This window comes from Ahaetulla prasina, chromosome 1 (assembly GCF_028640845.1).
Source record: "Ahaetulla prasina isolate Xishuangbanna chromosome 1, ASM2864084v1, whole genome shotgun sequence".
NCBI classification, from domain to species: Eukaryota; Metazoa; Chordata; class Lepidosauria; order Squamata; family Colubridae; genus Ahaetulla; species Ahaetulla prasina.
Genome location: NC_080539.1, coordinates 156,594,923 through 156,618,109, shown reverse-complemented (window position 1 = coordinate 156,618,109; position 23,187 = coordinate 156,594,923). Strand labels below are relative to the sequence as shown.

At 36.9% G+C, this 23,187-nt stretch overlaps 1 protein-coding gene across 1 annotated transcript in view; it reads left to right on the top strand.

The window, feature by feature from the left end:
• NBAS (NBAS subunit of NRZ tethering complex) overlaps positions 1–21,413 on the top strand; it is a 167,790-nt gene extending 146,377 nt beyond the window's left edge. The window contains exons 49-52 of the mRNA XM_058178795.1: positions 4,000–4,139; positions 6,668–6,812; positions 12,506–12,634; positions 20,838–21,413. Coding sequence (XP_058034778.1) covers positions 4,000–4,139; positions 6,668–6,812; positions 12,506–12,634; positions 20,838–21,113 — 690 coding nt within the window. The 3' untranslated portion in view covers positions 21,114–21,413. The remainder of the gene's footprint in view (positions 1–3,999; positions 4,140–6,667; positions 6,813–12,505; positions 12,635–20,837) is intronic.
• The last annotated feature ends 1,774 nt before the right edge of the window (positions 21,414–23,187 follow it).

Here is a 23,187-nt window from a genome sequence, read left to right as displayed (position 1 = left end):
TAATAGAATAAGAGAGTTGGAAGGGACCTTGGAAGTCTTCTAGTTCAACCCCCTGCACAAGCAGAAGACCTTATAGCATTTCAGACAAATGGCTGTCCAATCTCTTCTTAAAAGCCATCAGTGATGCAATGTACAGTCTATGGGTGATTCTGGATCTGTAAACACAATTGTTCACATATCTTATCTAGAGGAGATTTTAGGTCATCTGTTTAGCTTATATTCGCTAAACAGCAGGGTAGGGGAAAAGAAAAGTTGCTTAAAAGAAGTAGTGAGAAAGGTAGCAAATGGCAGATTTTGGTTATTTTCCCCTGCTTGTTGTAGACATTGGTTTACTCTCTTGAAGAAAATAGGATTACACCATAATTTTTATATATTTATTTATTTATTTATTTATTTTATTAGATTTCTAGACCGCCCTTCTCCCGAAGGACTCAGGGCGGTGTACAGCCAAGATAAAAATAAACAATATACAATTAAAAATAGATTAAAAAACTTATTATACAGTTAGGCCGATAAATTAAAATATATAATCTAAAAAACCACAATTTAAAACTAAAAAATTAAATTTAAAATCTCCCCAATTTAAGAAAGCCCCGCGCGAACAAACAAATATGTTTTCAGTTTGCGGCGAAAGGTCGAAGGTCAGATATTTGGCGTAAACCGGGGGGAAGTTCATTCCAGAGAGTAGGAGCCCCCACAGAGAAGGATCTTCCCCTGGGGGCCGCCAGCCGACATTGTTTGGCGGACGGCACCCTGAGAAGTCCCTCTCTGTGTGAGCGTACGGATCGGTGGGAGGCATGAGGTAACAGCAGGCGGTCCCGTAAGTACCCAGGCCCCAAGCCATGGAGCGCTTTAAAGGTGGTAACCAGAACCTTGAAATGCACCCGAAAGGCAACAGGTAGCCAGTGCAGTCTGCGCAGGAGAGGTGTTACATGGGAGCTACGTGGAGCTCCCTCTATCACCCGCGCAGCTGCATTCTGGACCAACTGAAGCCTCCGAGTGCATCTCAAGGGGAGCCCCATGTAGAGAGCATTGCAATAATCCAGGCGAGAGGTAACGAGAGCATGAGTGACTGTGCATAGGGCATCCCGATCAAGGAAGGGGCGCAACTGTCGAACCAGGCGAACCTGGTGAAAGGCTCTCCTGGAGACGGCCGCCAAATGATCTTCCAGCGACAGCCGTGCATCCAGGAGAACACCCAAGTTGCGCACTCCCTCCTTTGGGGCCAATAACTCGCCCCCAACAGTCAGCTGCGGCTGCAGCTGACTGTATCGGGGTGCCGGCATCCACAATCACTCGGTCTTGGAGGGATTGAGCTTGAGCCTTTTTCTCCCCATCCAGACCCGTACGGCCTCCAAACACCGGGACAGCACCTCGACAGCTTCGTTGGGGTGGCCCGGGGTGGAAAAGTACAGCTGAGTATCATCAGCGTACAGTTGGTATCTCGCCCCGAAGCCACATTATATATGTAATAGCATACACTGAATTTCGTATTTTGAAGCCATTACAAGGAAAACTACTGTGCTCCAGCTAAGATGCTTAGAACATTGATCTGTAATTTATCTAAGTTACAGTACAGGAATATGAGCTAAGTCAAGAAGAACAAGTAATTTATCCTATTCTGAGTTTCTTCTCGGAAAAAAATGGCATAATCATTTATCAATCAGTATCTTCTATTTCAAGATCATTTTTGATGAAGCAATAGAGCCACTGCTTTTCTATGAGTTCCTAATGACACATATATAATTATGTGTAAAATTCAAGGAAATCTCAGTGGGAGAACAAAATATATTAAATTAGTGGAGGAATTTCATACCATTTTCATCTTTCTTTTGATTGTCACACAGTACCTGAAGATAAAAGCATATGTTATCTTTGACTTGTTTTCAAGAAGCCTTCTCTTGTGAATAGATAGGAATTTAAGAGATTTTTACTAGAATTTCATTGGGCTTGAGAATGTATTGTAGCAATTAGAATCTTCTCTCAAGTGCCTTGTTTGTAATTCTGCTTTTAATGCTGTAGTAATTTAGATTCATGTTGCAGTGAAGAACTGAATAATAGAAATACATTTACAAATTGAATTAATCAACATGGGTTTTGCTAGGATACAAATAAATCTGCCATTGATTTAAGGTTTGGCTGGTATGAACAGATAATTTTATGGTGTTTAACAAATGCATATGGTTAATTTAAATTTCCAGAAAAGAAAATGGTTGGCTTCCTCATGTCATATACTTCAGCAGCCCTGTTTCTGAAACTCATTCAAAACTTATTCTTTTAAATGCTGATACTGCTTATGGAATTAGTATTTCAATAGTATTGTTATGGACAAAGTCCTGTAGAATCAAATCTGCTATCAAGTATTACAGAATTTACATTGAGAAGAAAAACAATGTAAATGAGAAATAACATTGTGTCAACATTTGAGTCTTTTTCAGTTTGAATTTTTATTATAAGACATTTGTTGATAACTTTTATGTATTCCTGTATTAATTATTGCAGTGTATGTTCAACAATAATCAAATAACTGACAAATCAGTATTTAGTATTTGCTTTTTGTACAAAAGTCTTATAACATAGTCTCACACCAATAATATTCAGATTTCCAGCTTTTTAAATAAGTTATTTTTGAATTAATTATCAGTTCTTTCCTGTCAAATTTCACTTTTTAACAGCTTTTTTTCCCTAAAGTATAATTTATATTATATAGTTGAGGTTTATTTTGCTATGTACCTTGATGATTTTCAAAAAAAACCCTTTTTATGTATAAATCAAAAGATCCTTTTAGCATGCTTTCTATTAATATGAGCTTTCTTAAGGGAAATAGTTGATTTGAGTTTTTATATATTAATTGAAGTTCAGCTTCTAATAAATGCAAATCCAAAAAGAGCTATGGAATTGGACTTCATTTTTATTTACTTTGCCTCATTTTTCCTATACAATCACTTTGCTAATAAGGATGAGAAGGCCCCTTCCCTTATCTGAAGCCCCTTCCAGTCTTCCTTATAAAATCCCTTCAAAATCAAAAGCTGGGAATGGTCTTGTTTGCTATCAGAATGGGACAACATGTTTTAAGGCATGGGTGTCAAACTCAGTTGCATTATGTGTATTGCAACATATCACAATTTTTTTGCCTTTGCGGAGCTGGAGTGGGCGTGGCCTGCACATGATGCATCCAGCCCATGGGCCGCCAGTTTGACTAGCTTGTTTAAGGAAAGTTAGATGCTATTGTACTCAGAAGAATAAAATTTCTTATGCTAAAAAAAACAGAATTCTACACCTTGGGAAATCTATTCACATCAAATGATGAGCAGTTTTATAAAATTGATTGATAAATAAAACAGACATAACCATTTTGAATTAAAAGCATCTCTCATACCCGAAATGAGAGAATAAAGCATGAAGGATACTCTAGGTGAAATTAACTGTTGAATCAGTATTATAAATACTATAGAAACATATTACTGGACTCTATTACCCAATTCCTCTAGAGCAGGAATTTTGGTGGCATGAAGCAGATAAATTGCCTTGTGACTACTAAACCAAGCAAGAAGAAACAAGAATTCAGTTATCCCCTGGGTGCTAGAGAAAGTCCCATTATACAAAGCTTCTGCTTGTCACCAATCTCTTCAAGTTAATTCCATTATTCTTGTGGCTTTGCTCTGTCCTCCTTCATGTTTGCTTCTGTTACTGAAACCAGGGAATCTTGCAGGAGATACTGGAACTATGAAAGTATGTGCGTGATATTCCTATTTCAATTTGTAAGAAAATGTGTAAAAACTAAAGCAAACCACTTCCTAAAATGTTGCCAAGAAAACTACAGGAACTAGTCCATGTAGTTGCGGGATTAAACATTGACTTAAAGGGAACAAACAAACAAACCCGATTTAACACAAGAATATCTCGTTTGGTTTTTTGTTTGTTTACTGTGTCACCAATTTAACTCTCTACTCTGATACCTGTATTTATTGTGAGATGCTACTTTTCCCAATTTATTAGGTGGAAATAACAGAGATTGAAAATGAAGAAAAAAGGTACCTCCTCTTCATGAAACTTCTGGAAAATAGTGAGAAACATGAAGAATTCCAGCACTTAGTTATGCTTCTGCAAGCTTGGCCTCCGATGAAAAGCCCAAATATGTAAGTTTTTTGTTTTGTACTTTACCTTAAGTTTAAAATACCTTTGCGGATTTTAAAGTAGATCTTCTCCTAGTGTTAATTCTGAGTGTACTTTCCATTTGATAAGAAATAAATGATTGTAGAAATCCCTTGTTATTTTTAAGTGGTAAGAAACTGCCGCTTTAATTGAGTAAGTTTTTGAAGTGCAAAAAATCATATATTTTCTCATAGAGTCCATAAACCTATTCATCATGATGATCACTGACCAACAAAATTCAAATTAAAATGCGTAGGGATTTTCTGAAAGATTAATAGAAGTTAATAAAATGGTGCAGACTTTTAAAAATTATACATACATACATACATACATACATACATACATGTGTGTGTATACACATATACATATACACGCCCTATGTAACTACCCCCATTGTAACATAATGTGTTTTCTCACTGAACTGATTTGGCAGACTGGAGACTTAACATTCCACAATGTTAATTCAGTCATGCATTCAACTATTTATCTGGTCTCTTTATTGAGTTGTTACAATCCAGATTACCTCTGGATTTTTTCAAAGAAAAACTATCACTTTATCAAAGACATCATCCTTGACCAGAATGTACCCAGTAGTGTAAATTTGCATAGTTTTACATATGAATAAAACATTTCTGACAAGGAAAAATACTTTGTTTCCATATGGTGCATTCATTAGTCACAGCATCCATAGATTTTCCTGAAGCATTAAAAACATGGTGAATGTCGTGACTTCTTATATATTTCATAGTTTTTATAAATTAGATGCTTGTATTAAAATCCTTTTCTTGGATTATTTGAAAGTCCTTTTCAAATAATTAGAATAGCACTTTCCTAATGTAAGCTGTTTTAGTTTATTAATTAATAGTTCACAATCCAATTAAAGAGAAAAATAAGTATGTCTAATGCCACCTATGATTCTCCCTCTTCATCATTCTATTAATCTTGATCCAGAAAAAAATACAACTTCATTATTAATTTCCAATAATAATCGCATAATGTCTGAAATTCAAAACCCTATCCCTAGTTGGATCTATAGACAAATTGATGTGAAGTGTGAGGCAGAAAATGAACAAAATGTTAAGCTTTAACTTTATAGATAAATTGTATGGATTCTTACATTAATTTAGTTTTGAGGATAACATTTGCGAGTAACACTAGTCTTGACAAGTTTATAATTTATGAGTATTATTCCATTTTTACCTTATGAATTTTACTGTAATGCACAGTACCTTTGTTATATCTGGTAATTCAAGTATGATAATTGTGCCTAAACTCAGTATCTCTGACCAAGTCATAAAGCATGCAAATTGTGATTAGTCTAGATTAGAAAATTAATTCTGGCTAATATTTCATAATTGACTTTAAATAATTTTTGTTATTACTAGTATTGATATTATTACTAGCATATGGTGTTGTTGTAGTAGCCAGGAGACCACAGTGTTATTGCAAAATAGTAGTTTGGCTTGCAAAGGTACAAGTCCTGTTATAGGACATGCGCGCCTCCCACTGTGAACCACAGGAGAGTGAGCTGCTTTCGCACCAGAGAGAAAGATGAGTGACTCTTCCTGCAGTGTCATGCAAGGCCCCCTCCCTTCCCAGAGCTGCCTCACAAGCGGGCGCCACAACCGACAAAATTCACAGCCATCAGGAACCTAACTGCCTGCACAGAGCACCAGCTCATCTCCCCATGAAGTGGAGCCTATTTATCGGGTGGCACAGTGGTTAGAATGCAATACTGCAGGCTACCTCACTGCTCACCCCAGGAGTTCGATTCTGACCGACTCAAGGTTGACTCAGCCTTCCATCCTTCCGAGGTTGGTAAAATGAGGACCCAGATTGTTGCGGGGGAGGGGGGGGCAATATGCGGACTCTGTAAACTGTGGTATATAAATCCAAGTGCTATTGCTACTTGCATAGAACATGCTTTCAAACTGTTCGGTGGACAGAAGCTGAAGTGAGTGACAGGAGCTCCCCCTGGCACACAGTGCTTTGGCTCAAACTGCTGGAACTGAAACCATCTCTAGCGTCATTAAGCCACTGTGCCTCTCTTATTATTAGCTTTTAAGTGATTAACAAATATTTATCTGAATGTTTTTAAAAAAAGAATATTTTTCTTATTTGCCTCTGATATCAGTTTTTATTCTATTATCACGTTTTATTTAATATTACAGAAAACACATATCAGTCTTCACAACTTATTTGCTTATCCTGTCTACCCTAATAAGCAGCTTCTCCTAATAAAGTTCTCTCTCTCTTGGCCATAGGCTTTTTTTTTAATTAAAATAATTTATCCTGTTAATCTTTTTTTTCATATTTGTTTCTAAAAAGTCACAGACTACATGGACTTGAAAAGCAGTTCAGTTGAGTTCATTGTAAAAGTTACACAAAGCAATCGCATTCAATATATGTTGTTTTAAAAATCACTTTTTAAAAATACATGTAGGTAGCTACACACAATAGAGATCAGATTGCTTTTAGTGCTCACAAGAAAACTTATTTTCTTTTCTTTTAGAACATGTTCAAGTAATAATCTTTGGGTTAAACTGGGAACAATGATGCTTATGAAGTGCCTACAGGAACAAAAGAAGAGTGTGGGAGATGAGATTCTGAAGATCTGCCGCTCTTTATACGAGACAAAGCAGAGGCTCTCTGCAGAGGTAAGTCTACCTGACCAGAGTTCTTGTTAGACATGACCCAGTTTACATGGACAGTAAACTCATTGATATATGTAATTTCTTCGTTAAACATAGAATGATAATAGTGAGGAAGCTTTGAAATATTTTTGCAACCATTAGTAATGCCTTAGTTACAGGTGCAGTGATATTCCTTTTGTTCTTCAATCCTATTTGCACTAGGTTTTGCTCTCATCCAAATCTCTCAGAGAGCCTGAAGTCCTGAAACAGTTGCATTTCTGAATAGTTAGTCACTACTGACAACAAATGGGTCCCAAATGTCCATTCATTTCCATGTCACTAGTTCAACCAAAGCTCCTGCCACGATCCTTCCTAATGAAATTCTGTTTCATCTGTTAGTAGATCAGGGCATTCAAGATGCTAACCAACACCAAGGGCTTCTTGGATTTACAGAATTTGTCACTTAAGCTTTTATTAAAAATGAACACTCTGAATGGTGTGGGAGTAGGAATGGATTTCCAGAGGGAAAAAAACCGCAGACTACAGGAACCAAGAGCACTACTCAAGTTATCCTCAAGGCACAGATAAAACTCCAAGTGCTTCAATGACCCTTTAAAAGGATGCAAATGACCATCTGTATATAAATCCTTCCATTCCCCACCATCCAGCCACAGCTGAAGAAGCTTCTTGGATGAGAAGCGAAACATCTTCAAAGAAAAAACAAGAAAGTCCAGTTGCCTCCTGAAAAAAGCATCTTTGGGTTAAACTTTTATTGATTCAGGATTTTATTTTTTTTGAGTTTGCTAAAAATATTGAAACTTCTAAAGTGCTTAAAGTCTCCTTCCCTCCAGACGTGGCAGTACAAACACCGTATGGTAAACTGCTAGCTTCAGACCCTTCTGTGCTTCTTTTTGTAAGTTCACTTTTGTCCCAACCACATCCATAAAACTTTCCATTGTTACAGGACCCTTAAATGCTGTGAATATGTTTGAGATTGGACCAGTCAGGTTTCATGGTGGAGAAACTGAAAACGTATCTCAGAAATGTATTGGAAGGAAGGGTTGCAAAGTAAACCTATTTAGGATTTATTTATTTATTTATTGAGGGTAATGATTTTTATCGTTACAGATAACATGCCAATATAAAAAAAGTATAACCAAATGAATTGTTTCAAAATAAAGCAAGTTAACGCAATAAAAACAAAACTATTGAGTAAATTAAATATAGAGTCACAGGATCAGATGCCTACCTTATATTGTTTATATATTATAATTGCTGTTAGACCAAGAACTTTATTTTAATTGCATTGTAATCCTCAGTCTTTTTAAAACTTTTTAAAACTTGGTATGTCAGGAACTGCTTCTGGGACTTTCTGTTGTGGCCTGCCTGAGTCGGACAGTGAGGAGGTTGGGGAGGAACTTGAGCCAGTCCTGGGGCTTGGGGAAAGCTCGGACGAGGGCTCTGCATCGGAGGCAGAGAGGGAGCTAGACAGCAGCGAGGTAGAGGAACAGCTGGATCCTGTTCCCAGTGTGCGTATGCGCAGAGCTGCCAGAAGACAAGAACAACTCAGAAAGCAGGGTCGACTTGGGAGTAAAGCCATACCTTGGAGGTGATTGGCCCCTCGCATAGGAAATAAAAGAGGAACGAACGGGGAGTGGGTTTTTGCAGGAAACAATTCGTTCATTCAGTGACTCTGAGAGGCTCTGTGCCAAGGTTTGCCTTGTCCTGCGGTTGAGAACAAGTTACGTGGCAGCTTGCCAAACAAGATAAGGTGTGTTGAGGACCCAGATTGTTGGGGGGGCAATAAGTTGACTTTGTAAAAATATACAAATAGAATGAGACTATTGCCTTATACACTGTAAGCCGCCCTGAGTCTTCGGAGAAGGGCGGGGTATAAATGTAAACAAAAAAAATATATATATATTCCTTTGAAAAACTGTTTGGACAAACCTTGCTGACTGTGAATGAAGATAATTCACAGTCGTATAAATAAAAGAGGTTTTGCTGGGATCAATTCCTGCCTCCCGCTTGTTAAAGGAGCCTAGGTCAGAACCCTTTCTTATATGAAGAACATATCCTAGATGGAAACATTCATGGGAGGAAGCATGGCAAATATGGGCAGCAAAACGCTCATGCTTCACCCTATTTAAAGATGCCCAAGAGTGAGCAACAGGAGCTGATCATGATGACCTATGAACTCCACTACATAAGACTTAGATACGTGCCTTTCCTGGCACTTTGAGTGGAGGCAGTGAATAGCTGGGTTCAAGAAGTAAGTGATACTTTAGAGGAGAGTATTGTGCTGGTTGCCTTTAACAAGTCACTGGCATAACCCCTTCTGAAGATACCTTCTAGCTACACTAGATGATTACTCTTTTACCTCTAACTTTTCTTTTGTAGGGAAAAGTATTTGTTTTTACTATATTAAATCAATTTATCTAGGTACCCTATCAACATGTGATTGGAGCAAAATACACAATTTTTTAAAAAAATATATAGAATAATTAAACAGCAATCCTGGCATTTTTGAAAAGACCTTTGAAAACTAATGTCACTTACTTTGGGGTTAGCATTAATAGTTTTCTATAATTGTATGTTTCATATTTATATCATCGGCTTATTGCTTTGTTGTGATTTAATTTATGGCTTTTAATTGTATTTTGGTTTTTAAATTATTATTGTAACTTGCTGTGAATCTAAAGATTTTGGAGATTTACCAGTATAATAAATATTTACAAATGTGATCTGTAACACAACACTGCAGTAAAGCTTCACCCCCAATAAGAGATATGATTGGTGTGGTTGTCATCATCGTCATCCCATTTTTCCTGCAGGAACTCAAAATAGGGAATATGGTATTCCTTTCTCCATTTTTCTCCTAAAACTTGAACCCTGTGCAGTTTTGTTGGATTGAAAGTAAATGGTTAGTGAGTTTTTTGGCTGAGGATGGACTTGGATCTGGATCTCCCCTGAGTCGGATCCAACATCTTAAGCATTATCCTACATTGGTAGTTAAGGATTCTCATTATTGTTGAATTTTATCTATTGCTAACTAAAAATAACAGCTGTTCACTATTCAAACAGCACATAAAGGAGTCACAGTTGGCTGTGGTTGAAGTTAAAGATGGATTTTGTGATTGTATTAACTATTTAAACAGATTTATACTATTTTTTGAGTGATTGCATGAGAAAAAAAAGAACCAATAAGTTAAATGTATTGTGGATGAGGTAGTAAAATTAGAAATATTGAACTTTCTACCATCTCTTACAATTTTGTATTGGGGGGCTTATTTCTCATAAACTATAACAAAAGACTTGTAGAGCACAATATGAAATACTGATCATATATTTCTGCACATTTTTCGTGCATCTGGAAAGCACAATTTATTGCTATGTGTACAAGGCTTGCAAAAAAAAACAAAAAAACAGCTGATGGCTCTTAGGTTTAACAGTTGGGTGAAGCAGCAATTTTATAGTGCCAGTAGCATTTTATATCTGCAAACCCATCAAAACCTTAAGTGAAGAAGCTGAATTATAAGAGGCTTGACAGAACTATAAAACTTCTTTCTAAAGAAGTCGAAATGACATTTTTATTCCTAGAGACTAGGAGCGGGAAAGAAAAGATAAAGATATATCGAACTGCAATAGCCAACCTCTAAGGTACATCATCTATACAACTTCTGTTGAACCTTTAATTCAAAAAAGTGTCTTAACATGGTGGCAACTTTTCTACATGTTCAGTTGAACCAGCTTGCTCTTAATAGTAGAAGCATGCTTCAGTTGAACCATGCTTGCTCTTAATAGTAGAAGCATAGTAAGAGCAAGCTGTTATCCTGTTGTTAACAGTTATATAGACTAATTAGCATATATCCTGATTTGAATTTGGATAAGAAACTAATTCCACTTTATAGTGCCCAGTATCCATTTGGAAGTCTGCCAATCAACCAATAAACAGATATGCTTGTTGGATTTCTTCTAAGCCCCCTAAAATTGTTTTGGATAGTGAGATAGGCAGCATATAAATTTCTTAAATAAATAAAAATTATCAATTATGCTACAGTCACATGCCAGTTATGGATATTTGGATTCTTTTTAGCTTCCCTCCTCTCTTGAAAGCTTGTTTGTTCTGAACTAATTTTTCAAATATTTTCTGTTCAGTATGACCATTTTCCAGAGGTTGTGATTTTAAGGGAGGTTCCTGACAAATCATTAATGACGATCATGTCTAATAGGATAAGAAAACATAATTTGAAACTATGAAGCTGTTCAGACAGTATTATGCTGTTGGAAGAAATTTCTCTGGTTTGTTCCCAGCTGGGAAGCAGTCACCGATGCTGAGAAGAAATAGACATGGAAGCAGCTGCCAGAAAAGGGATCCTTTAATTCAGGAAGGCAAGAAAAGTAGTGACACAGCTCAAGAGTTCCTAGCTTGCAAGCTGTCTTGGAAGTGTGACTCTGAGCCTTTTATGCTCCTGCAGCTTGATGGGTTTATTTGTGTGCCTCTAGTTAAAGTGATTGCCCTGGATCCTGTCTTCCGGCCTTAATGGGTTAATCCTGTTCCTGGAGCTTTGTCTTTCCTATCCTGGGGTTAATTCTGCCAGGAAAGAGGAAAAGGGAAGTTCCAGGTGAGTTATTTTTAGCCTGATTCCCCTTATCTTAATGGCTGCATTTAAATATTCCTTTCGGCTGGTGCTTTTGCCTGGGGTTTTCTTAAAGGGGGAAGGGCTGGCTTAAGTCTCTTGGCACTGTTTTCTGAAGTTTCTGGTGCTATGAGGTCCCTTACACTGTTCCCCTGGGGTACACTTCACACAATGCTAAGTGACTGCAGGTCAGAGGTGGTATTCAGCAGGTTCTGACCAGCTTTGGAGAACCGCTAGTGGAAATTTTGAGCAGTTTGGAGAACCGGTAGTAAAAATTCTGACTGGCCCCACCCCCATCTATTCTCTGCCTCCCGAGTCCCAGCTGATAGGAAAGAAATGAGGATTTTACAGTATCCTTCCCCTAGAGTGGGGAGGGAATGGAGATTTTACAGTATCTTTCCCCTGCCACACCCACATAACCAATAGTAAAAAAATTTGAATCCCACGACTGCTGCAGGTGGAATTGGATATTGCTATTAAAACATTTTTTTTAATTAAAATGAACATACGAAAATGTTCTGGAATGAAGGTCTGTTTTGTATTGTTGAAAATCCTTTGGTATGCCAAATCTCAGTTGTACCTCAGGTTTTGTATATATCTCTGTGAGAAAGAGAGTACCATTAGATGGATGGATGGATGGCTACAACTTACATGCAGCTTCGTTTCCTGGGACTTTTCGAACATTAATTGTTCAATGAATGTGTAGGGATAAAATAAGGGGACACAATACAAAGCTTGGTTCCTGAAACTCTTTCCTCCCCCTTTATCAGCAGTGGCCGTAGGTGACACTTCTTCAGGGACAGAAGGCGTCTCTTCAAAATGTTTATACTTTAATTCTTCTCTATGCAGTTCTTATAAAATGGATTCTCAAGTCACTGGAACAGTTCAGTCTTTTGCTCCATTCACTCTTTACATTTCCTGAAAGGCCGAATTTTCACTAGAGGTTTTTGATTACTTGCTTGCTTTAAAAAGGAATCAGGTTTCCACTGTGGACTTGATAAAAGGATTTTCTGAGGAGAGTGCAAGTTGTGGCCTTCCAGTTGACTATTTACAGCGAGGTTTTCTATTTGTTTTCAGTGCATAAGAAGCCTGTCTTTGCTGCTCCTGAAGGAATCTCTTCTGCTGCCCTCCCTGAAGCTACTTCTGGAAAGTAGAGATCAAGATCTACACTCCATGGCACTGGAACAGATAACAGCAATTGCTAAGGTAATTGATTTAGCCATTCTTCCTCATTGGAGGTAATAAATTAGTAGTTCTGTCATTATGTAAGAAGCTAGGCCTTTTGAGTGTAATATAGCTATTATTTCTTTCCAAAGCTTTTATGCCTGTAATCTATAGAACTGTATAGGATAGCGATCCCCAACCTTTGCAGCTTGGGGGGGGGAGGAACTGGGCCAAGTGAATGGCAGGCCAATGTGCCAGCTTTCAGGGGATCCTTTGTGTATCCTTCATGTGGAAGCTCCAGGTTCACTTGAGCAAACCAACTTCTGGCTTCTAACATTTGAAGAATTATAAAGCTAAACAATTTGCTTCTTCCTGGCCAGATCACTATGTCTTCATATGAATACTGTGTTTCCTCGAAATTAAGACCCTGTCTTATATTTTTCTGAACCCTGAAATAAGTGTTTGGCCTTATTGCCATGCACTCAAAAGCCCAATTGGGCTTCTTATCAGGGGATGTCTTATTTGGGGGGAAACAGGGTATATGGCATATAAGGAGACATCTGTAAACCAGCCACTTGATCATAGTATTTAACTATTTTTAAGGTGAGAACCTATTGCTGTAAACTACCACTTTAACCCTGCCGGCTAGGGTTGTAGAAGTTACAGTTAATTAACCTTAAGGAATCTCAGATTCTGTATACTATTTATATTTATGCTGTGTGTCTACAATGGAGACTGTGTGTATGTATAAAAGCTCCATTGTAGATACACAGCATAAATATAAATGGTATACAGAATCTGAGATCTCATATATATATATATATATATATATATATATTGCTGCAGATAATGTACATTGCCCATAATTCTTTTATGGGTTACTGTTTTATACATCCCCATTCTCAAGTAGTGCCAGGAAGGGGGAGCGGGATTTTGTTCTCTTTCCCTCTTAAAAACGCAGAGCCAAGGAAAAGAATGAATGGTTGTCTGGCAGAAGGACTAACCTGATGTTCCATGTCTCTGATGAGAAATGAATGTAGAAACATTCTTAGGCTACTTAAATAATTGGCATAAACTTAGCAGCTCATAACATTTCAAGAATCTCATTGGGTGGATTTTTCTTTCTCTTTCGAGGCTCCCCCCTCGCCCTGTTCAGGTGTTAACCATTTTCTTACAATTCAGTTCTTGCCTAGTTTAAGCTACATTGTATGGTGCTTGAATAATAGATGCTGTCGCCAGGCAAGTTTTTTGAGTTAGCTCGTTTTTTCCATTTAAGCATGGCTCTTTTGTTTTCTAAAGCTCTCTCCTTTGCTTATATTACACCCGAGAATCATAACCAGCATCTGGAAAGCACAATCACAGCCTATTGATTTTCCTAGCAAGGCTCACAGCCACAGATATGCAAGAGGAAATGTAGTGCTCGCTTGCTGATCAGATATATTATTTAGCCATTTGTTGTCTAATACTGACAGCTTTATGGATGTTTACATTTAAAGAGATAATGGTGGGGGAAGTGCTGATACAGGATTTCAGCTGCTTCTGCCTGCAGTAAAAAGCCTGGCTTCTTTCCCTAGCTTTTCTGAAATTGCAGTACCCTTGTATTTGCTGCTTTATCCACCTCTGGATTACTGTTTCTGTATATTTCCCTGATCAGAAATAACTGGTTCATCTTTGACAACAACAACAACTATTATCATCATTATTATTATTATTATTTAATTTTTATACCGCCCTTCTCCCGAAGGACTCAGGGCGGTTCACAGCCAGATAAAATCAACAATAAATAGGTACAATACAAGTAAAAACACTAATAAAAAACTTATTAAATTTGGCACATAATTTAAAATACATAAAACCATAAAACCCCATTTAAAATTACAAATAATAAAACTAATTCTATCTCAAGTATAAATAATTGACAGAATATTAGGTTTGCCAGGGGTGTCATGCGCTGGCCCACGCCCGGTTTAGGTAAGGAGCAAAAAAGTCCCGATACGTCATGTGATGCCGCCGTAACAGCCTGTGTTTGACACCCCTGCACTAGGCTATAGCATTTAGTTTGTCTCAAACAATAGAACAACAAAATTCTGCTAAGGTTGTTTTGAGTTTTAAATTTTGTTCATAATTCTAGGCAATGTTGAAGATTAATAATATTTAGTTTCTGGCTTCCAAATTGCACATTTAACATGTGAACTGGTAAGCCTCAGCTCATCAGTTTTTTCCCGAAGGCCATCACTCTGCTAAACAAATAATTCCATCAACACTGTCAAACTATTTACTGAATCTGCACTACTATTAAACTTCTCATAGTTCCCATCACCAATCTCTTTCCATTTATGACTGTATGACTATAACTTGTTGCTGGCAATCCTTATGATTTATATTGATATATTGACCATCAATTGTGTTGTAAATGTTGTACCTTGATGAAGGTATCTTTTCTTTTATGTACACTGAGAGCATATGCACCAAGACAAATTCCTTGTGTGTCCAATCACACTTGGCCAATAAAAAATTCTATTCTATTCTATTCTATCACCAGGGACCCTAGCCAAAAATGCTGTTATCAAAGAAATATATTTTATCCAAAAAAAAATTTTTTTTAGAAAAAATGCATGTCAAACATTGATAATGTATAAATATATTTTTATAAAACTACTCTAAAATTCTATTTATTTAAAATATTAACAGAACATTTGACAGTTAGCATCTCACTGACAAAAAACTAATCTCCATTGGTTATTTTCATCAGTTTTTATCAGTTTTTGGAATCTTTTATTTGTTGAATCAATAAGATTGGTCATAAATTAGGATTATTTCTTTTCATATTCAGGAAGGGGTTATTGTGGTAAACTCAAAAAGAAACCAAGATTGAAATACTGAAATTGAATCATTTACTTCACAAATTTGGTGGTATTCATGGTGAAGTCAACATCTATAAACTCATATATATTCATTTTCACATATTAATTTTATCTGTTTTGCATTGTATAAACAATTTCAAACTCCTGAACTCTAATGTGTATTTGTTGGATAGGAAAACACCTGTTGAACTGAAAGCGTCACTGACTTAAAAATGCATTATTTCAGCTGACATTGTGTACTTCATCAATGCCTCTTCATAGCTGCAGTAACATCCTGGGTCCATTAGTTGATTAAATAAAGACAAAAGCAGCCTATCCTGCTGTGTGACTGTTAGTCAACACAATTCCCAAAATTTGCATGTTACTCTGATACATACTTTTTTTAACTAGCTATCATGTGTTTGGCATAACAAATATATGTAGATAAACTAATTTTCATTCCTTATGTTTGCTATGAAAGGAGGCTGTGCTTAGTCTTTATTATTCTCTCTGATGCTCATAACTATATTTATACTTTCTGGAAATTTTGTGTAAGAAATATTTTGTCTTAATCTAACATTGTTCTTAGTGGCCTCTTTATATAGTACTACTTACTAATTTCCAGAGTTTGGTAAGTTTGGTTGTTTTTCAGATAAATTGTTAAAATAGAACACTTTAAGCAGAATGTTGCAGAAATGAAAATGGATTTAGTTTCATTTGATCTGTTTGTTGCAAGCTAATACGCTCAAGTAGCAATTGCATAGTTCCAGTATTTAAATGGTTTTCTTCCCCTTCAGTTATGATCCAAAAGCAGTCTATTTTCTTCTTTGGCGATTTGTTTGATTTTTCTATAACTGTTTGGTTCAAGCTTTGTGTTTACATTTCAGAAACAGTTACTGTCCTGTTTTAACATTAAATTGGTTAAATTAATAAATGTCCTGAGTATTTTTCTTTCCCAGTGGCATTCTCCGTAAATGTATGCCTTATGCCATCATTCCAGATCGCCAGCATTCTCCTGTTGAGCTAAGGTTATTAGCAGTTGTGTCTCAGCGTTCCCATCGCCCATCTCCTTCCACTTATGACTGTAACTTTGTGGTATCCTTACAATTTATATTGATATTGATTGTTTCCTGATTGCTTATTTGTACCCTCTGACTATCATTAAGTGTTGTGCCTTAGAATTCTTGATGAACATGTCTTTTCTTTTATGTACACTGAGAGCATATGCACCAAGACAAATTCCTTGTGTGTCCAAACACACTTGGCCAATAAAAAATTCAATTCAATTCTATTCTATTCTATTCTATTCTCTCCTGCTCTTGTTCTGAATCTGCTTCCATTTGTCTCTCTGCTTAAGCCTGGGGTCACTTTTGCAAAAGCAGAAAGTTTTCTTCATTAATTAAACAAAGCAAATGGGTATTTAATGCTAAAAATGTTGAGTTGTCTGCACACCCATAATGCTAACCACTCACTTTTCATGGTTCTCCTGTACCTTCTGGTTTTCACAGTTGTTTTATGGTGTGATTTTTAAAATCTTGTGTATATAAATCTGTCATCTAAACGACCTAAAGGTAAAAGTCTGTCTTTTTGCTCCACCTTAGTGAGCAACACTTCTCCCACCTCTGGATTTGTTGGACTACCGAGATCAGAGAAATCTAAGCATCAGCCTTTAAAATCCTAAAAAAAAAAGAAGAAAAAAACCCAGTAGCAGCATTTGACGTCATTTCAGTTTAGACATAATCAGAGCACTAATTTAACATTTGAAACATATTAAACACTTAGGAAGAAATTTGTTAGCTTCTCTTGCCATTTTGGAGGACCATATTTGCTTGGGGGGAAAAGCTCACTTTGAAGTTAAAAACAACCATCTAAAAAGAATATTCAACAGAAGAGAAACACCAACCCAGTGTTTTTCAAACTTGGCAACTTTAAGATGAGTGAACTGCAGAGCTCCCAGAATTCCACAGTCAGTATGCCCAGCTGGTTTGACTTAGCACAGTTGGCCTGCTCCAGTCCCATCAATTAAACAATCCACTTGTATAGATACTGGAAGTTTGCCCACTCTATAGCAACGCCTGCCCTGTGAAATGAAATTGTAATGGCTCCCACCCTACTCATATTTCAAAGAGCCCCAAACACTAAACTCACACTAAGCCTGTCCTGGAGTGTCTTCCCACGCTTTCCCTGCCAATAAACATTTATACCTGATACTTTTGTTTCCATATGTGTATTTGCAGGCTGGCAGAGACTACACTCCAAACAGACAAGGCCAGAGCAAAAGAATAATAATTGAATAAATGCTTCTTGATTAAGTTTAAAATATTATCAGCTAAGGGTTTTTTAAAATATTTTTTTAGATTAGGGGTTTTTTTTAAGTTGAATGCAGAAAGCCTTAATTATTATTTGTCAACTAGTGAGCATTTTCAAAGTCTTATCGGAAGCTAAAAAGATTTCAGTTTTGGATACAGGGAAGGAGAAGCTGTTGTTGAGCTTTGGCAATTGACTACTCTGTGAGGTGAAAGAGAGGTGTTGATGGGAAGGAAGGTGCAGAAATTAACAAGTGACCAGTCAAAAGAGTGTAGAGATTCTCAGTCGTCCAGGTCATGGTCTTTCCAAAGGTGCTTTTTCAGGAGGCAACTGGACTTTCTCTTTTTTTTCTTATGAAGACATTTCGCTTCTCATCCAAGAAGCTTCTTCAGCTTTGTCAGGATAGTGAGAGAGGGAAGGATTTATATTCGTGGCAGACAGTTGGCAACCTGCATCCTTTTAGACCAGGGGTGTCAAAGTCAAGTCGTCATGTTATGGTCACATATCACAACCTTTTTCCCCTTTGCTAAAATGGCGGTGGCCGTGGCCCTCAGGTCATGAGTTTGACACCCCTGTTTTAGAGGGTCATTGAAGCACTTGGAGGTTTATCTGTGTCACCTCAGGGTCACCCGAGTAGTGCTCCTGGTTCCTGTAGACTGCAATTTTTTCCTCTGGAAATCTATTCCTACTCCCACACCATTCAAAGGGTCTTCATCCCAAATTGTATAGCTAAAAAGCCTGTAGAGATTCTCAGTCATCCCAAAGGTTCCTGAAAAAGCACCTTTGGGACAAGTGGCCAGCCACTTTGCCAAACAGCAAAGACAGACAGTAGCCAGAGAATAAGATGATAGGTTTGGAGATTCACCCATATTTCAAAAACCTATTAGAAAAAAATTTCTTCAAATAAGTGTCAGTACAGAATGTTACTGACTTTACAGCACAAAATTGGGAATTCTTGCCCTCCACTTAACATGTTTTAATGGAAAGAAAATTAGTGTAGCAGAGGATTAATTCTTATGTTTTTTAAATATACAGAGAGAGAATAAAGGAAAGCAGCAGCACAATTAAAAGCAGAAGCAGCCTGTTTCTTTGTAACAAAGAAATCATAATTAAATATTGCTAGCACGTTGCTTCCTTCTCCAAATCATAGGTAGTTTCCTTCAGATATATCCCAAAATTGGGGTTTAGAGCAGGCAGTGAAATTGTGTATGCTGCCTTCTTTGCTTTCCATTAAATTCCCTCCTAATCCACTTTGGGGTGTTAATAGATGAGTGATAAAATGAGTTAATAAAGTGCTCAAAGTAAAATGAAAGAAAGACTTGATTTGTGTTTTGTTGTGGGCTAATAGCTGCCACATGTAATTCCCATTTGGGAAGGAGATAAGAGATTGCATATTTTGTCCAAACTGGTCTTAAATCATAACCTTTGTTTTAGCTGTACTATGATATTGATCTGAATAAACCAGTTGTCAGATAATTACACACACCTGCAAGCATCAAGAGAAAATGCCTTGCAATATCTACTCTACCCATCGAGGAGTTTTTATAGCATAATGCAAGCTGTGAAATCCATCTCTCCCATTTTTACACATTGATTGCCTTAAAACTCAATTTTCTAATAAAATCTATGGTTTAACCCTTTGTCTTTTTCCTTAGTCCATTTTGGTCAACTGAAACTCTCTTTTTTTCAGCCATGTAGGGTGCAGGATATTTTGGTTGCTATGGTATTGTGTGTGTGTGTGTGTGTGTGTGTGTGTGTGTGTGGTAGCTGTTATATTTCAGAAGTATCAACATGCTGAGAAACAACAATTCATTGTCTTTTTTATTTCTCAAACACCATAAACAAACTGGGCAAATATCATTTGTCTTACTCAGTGCACTCATATACTTAGAATTTAATGTTCCGGAATTGCATTTGTGGAACAGGCAATTTGTATATAGCACTTAGAGTACTTTAATTGCCTATTTATTAGGGGCTTTTAAAATCTGGATTTGAAACTTGAAGGTTTTTTGTGCTATTAAAACAGCTTAACTTTCTGCAAAAGTGCTTTTAAATGAAGTATATAGATTGCTTATATTGGAACATGGCCATCTTGTTTTTAATATGAACTGCAATTTGCAAATCACTCAAGCCTGCTGTTCTTGTTCTCAAAGCCTCTGCATCAGTTGGAAGCCAGTTTTACCCCTGTAATCTAAAGGTGAAGAGTTGATTGTGGGATTCAACTTAATGAGCCATTCTGGTAGTACAACAGCTCAAAATCTGAATGAAAAGATATTATTCCTGATGCCAAGTGCACACGAGGAACAATACTTGCTATCTAGTAAATATGCATGAATCTCGGAAGTTGTGTGCAATCATATGAAACTGTGGTTTGTATTAATTCATAACATCAAGCAGAGAAGCTTGCATATCTTCTTACCAGCATAATAGCTAGTGGATATGATAGAAAGTTGCTCAGATCACATTCAGAGCATTAGATCAAAACTTTTCCATAGAAGCAGGAACCATGATCAAGTAGAGCAGGGATGTCAAAATTGTAGCCAGTGGGCCAGATACATTACGCGCTGGCCACGCCCACCCCCGGTTTAGCGAAGGGGGAAGTCACGATACATCATGTGACAACATGACGATGTGAGATTGACACCCCGGAAGTAGAGGCTTCCATTCAAATGAGGAGGAGGAGGAAGGCAAGTGTTTATTAATTTTAACCTGCTCTCCTTTACACTAACAGATTCTGTACAACCTCTCATGCTGTGTGTAACCTCACACACCCATTTTATTCACTTTATAAATGATTGAAAATACCCCAAACCTGAATTTTCAAATGGCTCTACCCTCTATGGTTCCTATTGGGTAACAAAGTAAGGCATACTTCACTAATTATCAGCTTTTATCCAGTTGACTAAAGTAGGCTACAGCACTTTCAGAATATAGGATGGATTCTTACCCAACAGAGGTGGAAAGGCAGTGATGGTGAAAGAGAAGTAGGGAAATCGAGCGGCTTATCATTCCATCTGTGATTCAAATATACCACTCTATATTCATTTTTTTCAAAAATAATGTTATCTGTATGCTTTTTTTCTTTTTTTGTCCAGGTTGATGATTCCAACTGTGACTCTGAATTTCTTTCTTTGCTCCTGGATGAGAAATTAGTAGTGAAATGCCTTCCCACAGTTTATTATTCTCACCTTGTTAACTATATGATCACCAATCAAGAGGAAAGACGCTGGGATGTGACCGAAATAGCAAAACAACTGCAGGAAAAAGGCTTTGTTGCTGAGGCAGGTTCACTCCTTATGGCCTTCAAAGGAACACATCCTGCACTCCAGACCTATGGTGCATCTCTGACTTCTCTTAGGCACTGGGTTTAAATGGGAAGACTCTTCAAGTTGCAATTGATGCCTCGAATATGATTACTCAATTAGAAATTGTGGAAAAGGCTGTTGTACATTCAGTGTGACTCCTAAACAATGTTCTGTAAATATATATTTTCCAGTTTTTTTGCATAATAAATAATCATATAACACACGATCATATAACTAAAATATAACAAAATTAAGTTAGATAGATTTTCTGTAACATGGAAATTCCAGAAAAAGATATTTAATATGTGATGCTGTTTAGAAGGTAATTAATCTCTCTATCGTCATTAAAGGTTTACTTTTCAACCAGTTTGAGTTTATTTTTAGTGTGGTTCCATTTTCTGTATGTATGAGTAATCTACAGTCAGATTACAGTCTAAGACTGGTGGAAACTTAATAATTCAAGTCCTAATCAAGGATCTAAAATTATTAAGGTAATTGTAGAAGAAGACCAGAGATCTAATGTTAGTAATTCAGATTCTTGTAGAGGGTGTTAACATGCAATAAATCTGTAGTTATTTGAACAGCCTTGCTTCTTGATTTTTTGTGCTGACAATAATGTCTAATAATAATACTAGGCAGAAGGTTTTTTGGTTTTCCTGTGAACTATCAGGTTGATAGTAGGTATTACACTGAGGGTTCCAATGATATAACAACAGATTTCTTTTTCTATAAACATTGAACTTGAATCTTCAAGTCACTATATTTTTGTATTTTTTAATTGTTTTATTATTATTATTATTATTGTGAGGTGCAAGAAATCAAGAACCAGGGTTGTTCAGGTGAGTGCAAGTTTATTCCATGCTACCTCTAAACAAGAATCTATACTGCTAATGGTGAAGGCAAATTGGCAGTAGATAAAAGTCAACAGAAATTAAGAAGGGCTGGACTTAGATTTCTTGAGGGCACAAAGGGACTCATGACTAATGATGCATTTGACCCCTCCCTTGGGCTCAGCCTGGCCATTGTCTACAATTATTATTTCGTTAAACTTATATTCCACCAAGAAATACTGAATGGTGGAGATGAGGTAGGAAATTGGAAAGTATAATCTATTTAGAAAAGTATTATTATTTTATACATTGTTGATGAATTTACATTTTTACATTTTTGCTTAAAATATAACTATAAGCTGTTAAGCATACCATAATTTTTGCCTGTTTAGGAGAAGCAGACTGACAAAATAACAGGAAAGGAATCATAAACATGATAAAGTTTACATATTACGGATTTTACTCTCTACTGTATCAGGTTTAGAAAAACACTGATTTTCATAGAAAACTGAGAAAAGAGGGAAGGAAGGTTCAAAATATATGAAATATATTTATATGAAATATATATTTCATATAAATATATATTTTGTTCTTACTTTCTGATTCTGGGTACTATTCTTCTAAAACTTCAAAAAACAAGATTTGCCTGAAAGTAAAACCAGCTTCTTTGTTCTTCTGTGCATAGATTTTATATTTTGTATTTTCCAACCAAACAATAGTTTCTTTCATGTTTCAACCATGTCTTCACAACTAACGTTTGCAAAGGTATTCTATTATGTAGTGGTCATTATAAAATGCAATTGCTCTAGCTTTGCTTTAAATTGGAAGCTAATCACCCTTCAAGAGTCTTCAAAATACTCATTTCAAGGACATTTTGTGCAACACATAGAAAAAAATACAAATACCAGGCAAGGCAAGATTGTTCTGAAGAATATGCAATATTTTTCGGAGTATAAGATACACTTTCTTCCCCCCACCCCCAAAAAAGTAGGTGAAAATTGCAGTGCGTCTTATACACCAAATGTTGCTGAAACCCCGCCCAGCCCCCACCCTTGAGCCGTTTTTAGCCTCCATGTGTTGTGTTTTCGGCTTCCGCACGCCCTGTTTTAGAGCTGTTTCAAGCTGCTGGGATCGCCACAGCACATCACCACCGATTGCTGCCTCCATGCATTGCTTTTTCGGCCTCTGCACCCCATTTTTGGCCTCCACGCGTCGCATTTTCAGCCAGTTCCAGGCGGCAGGGATCAGCGGTAGCTGCAATCCCCACCGCCTGGAACCATCCGAAAATGTGATGCATGGAAGCCAAAAAC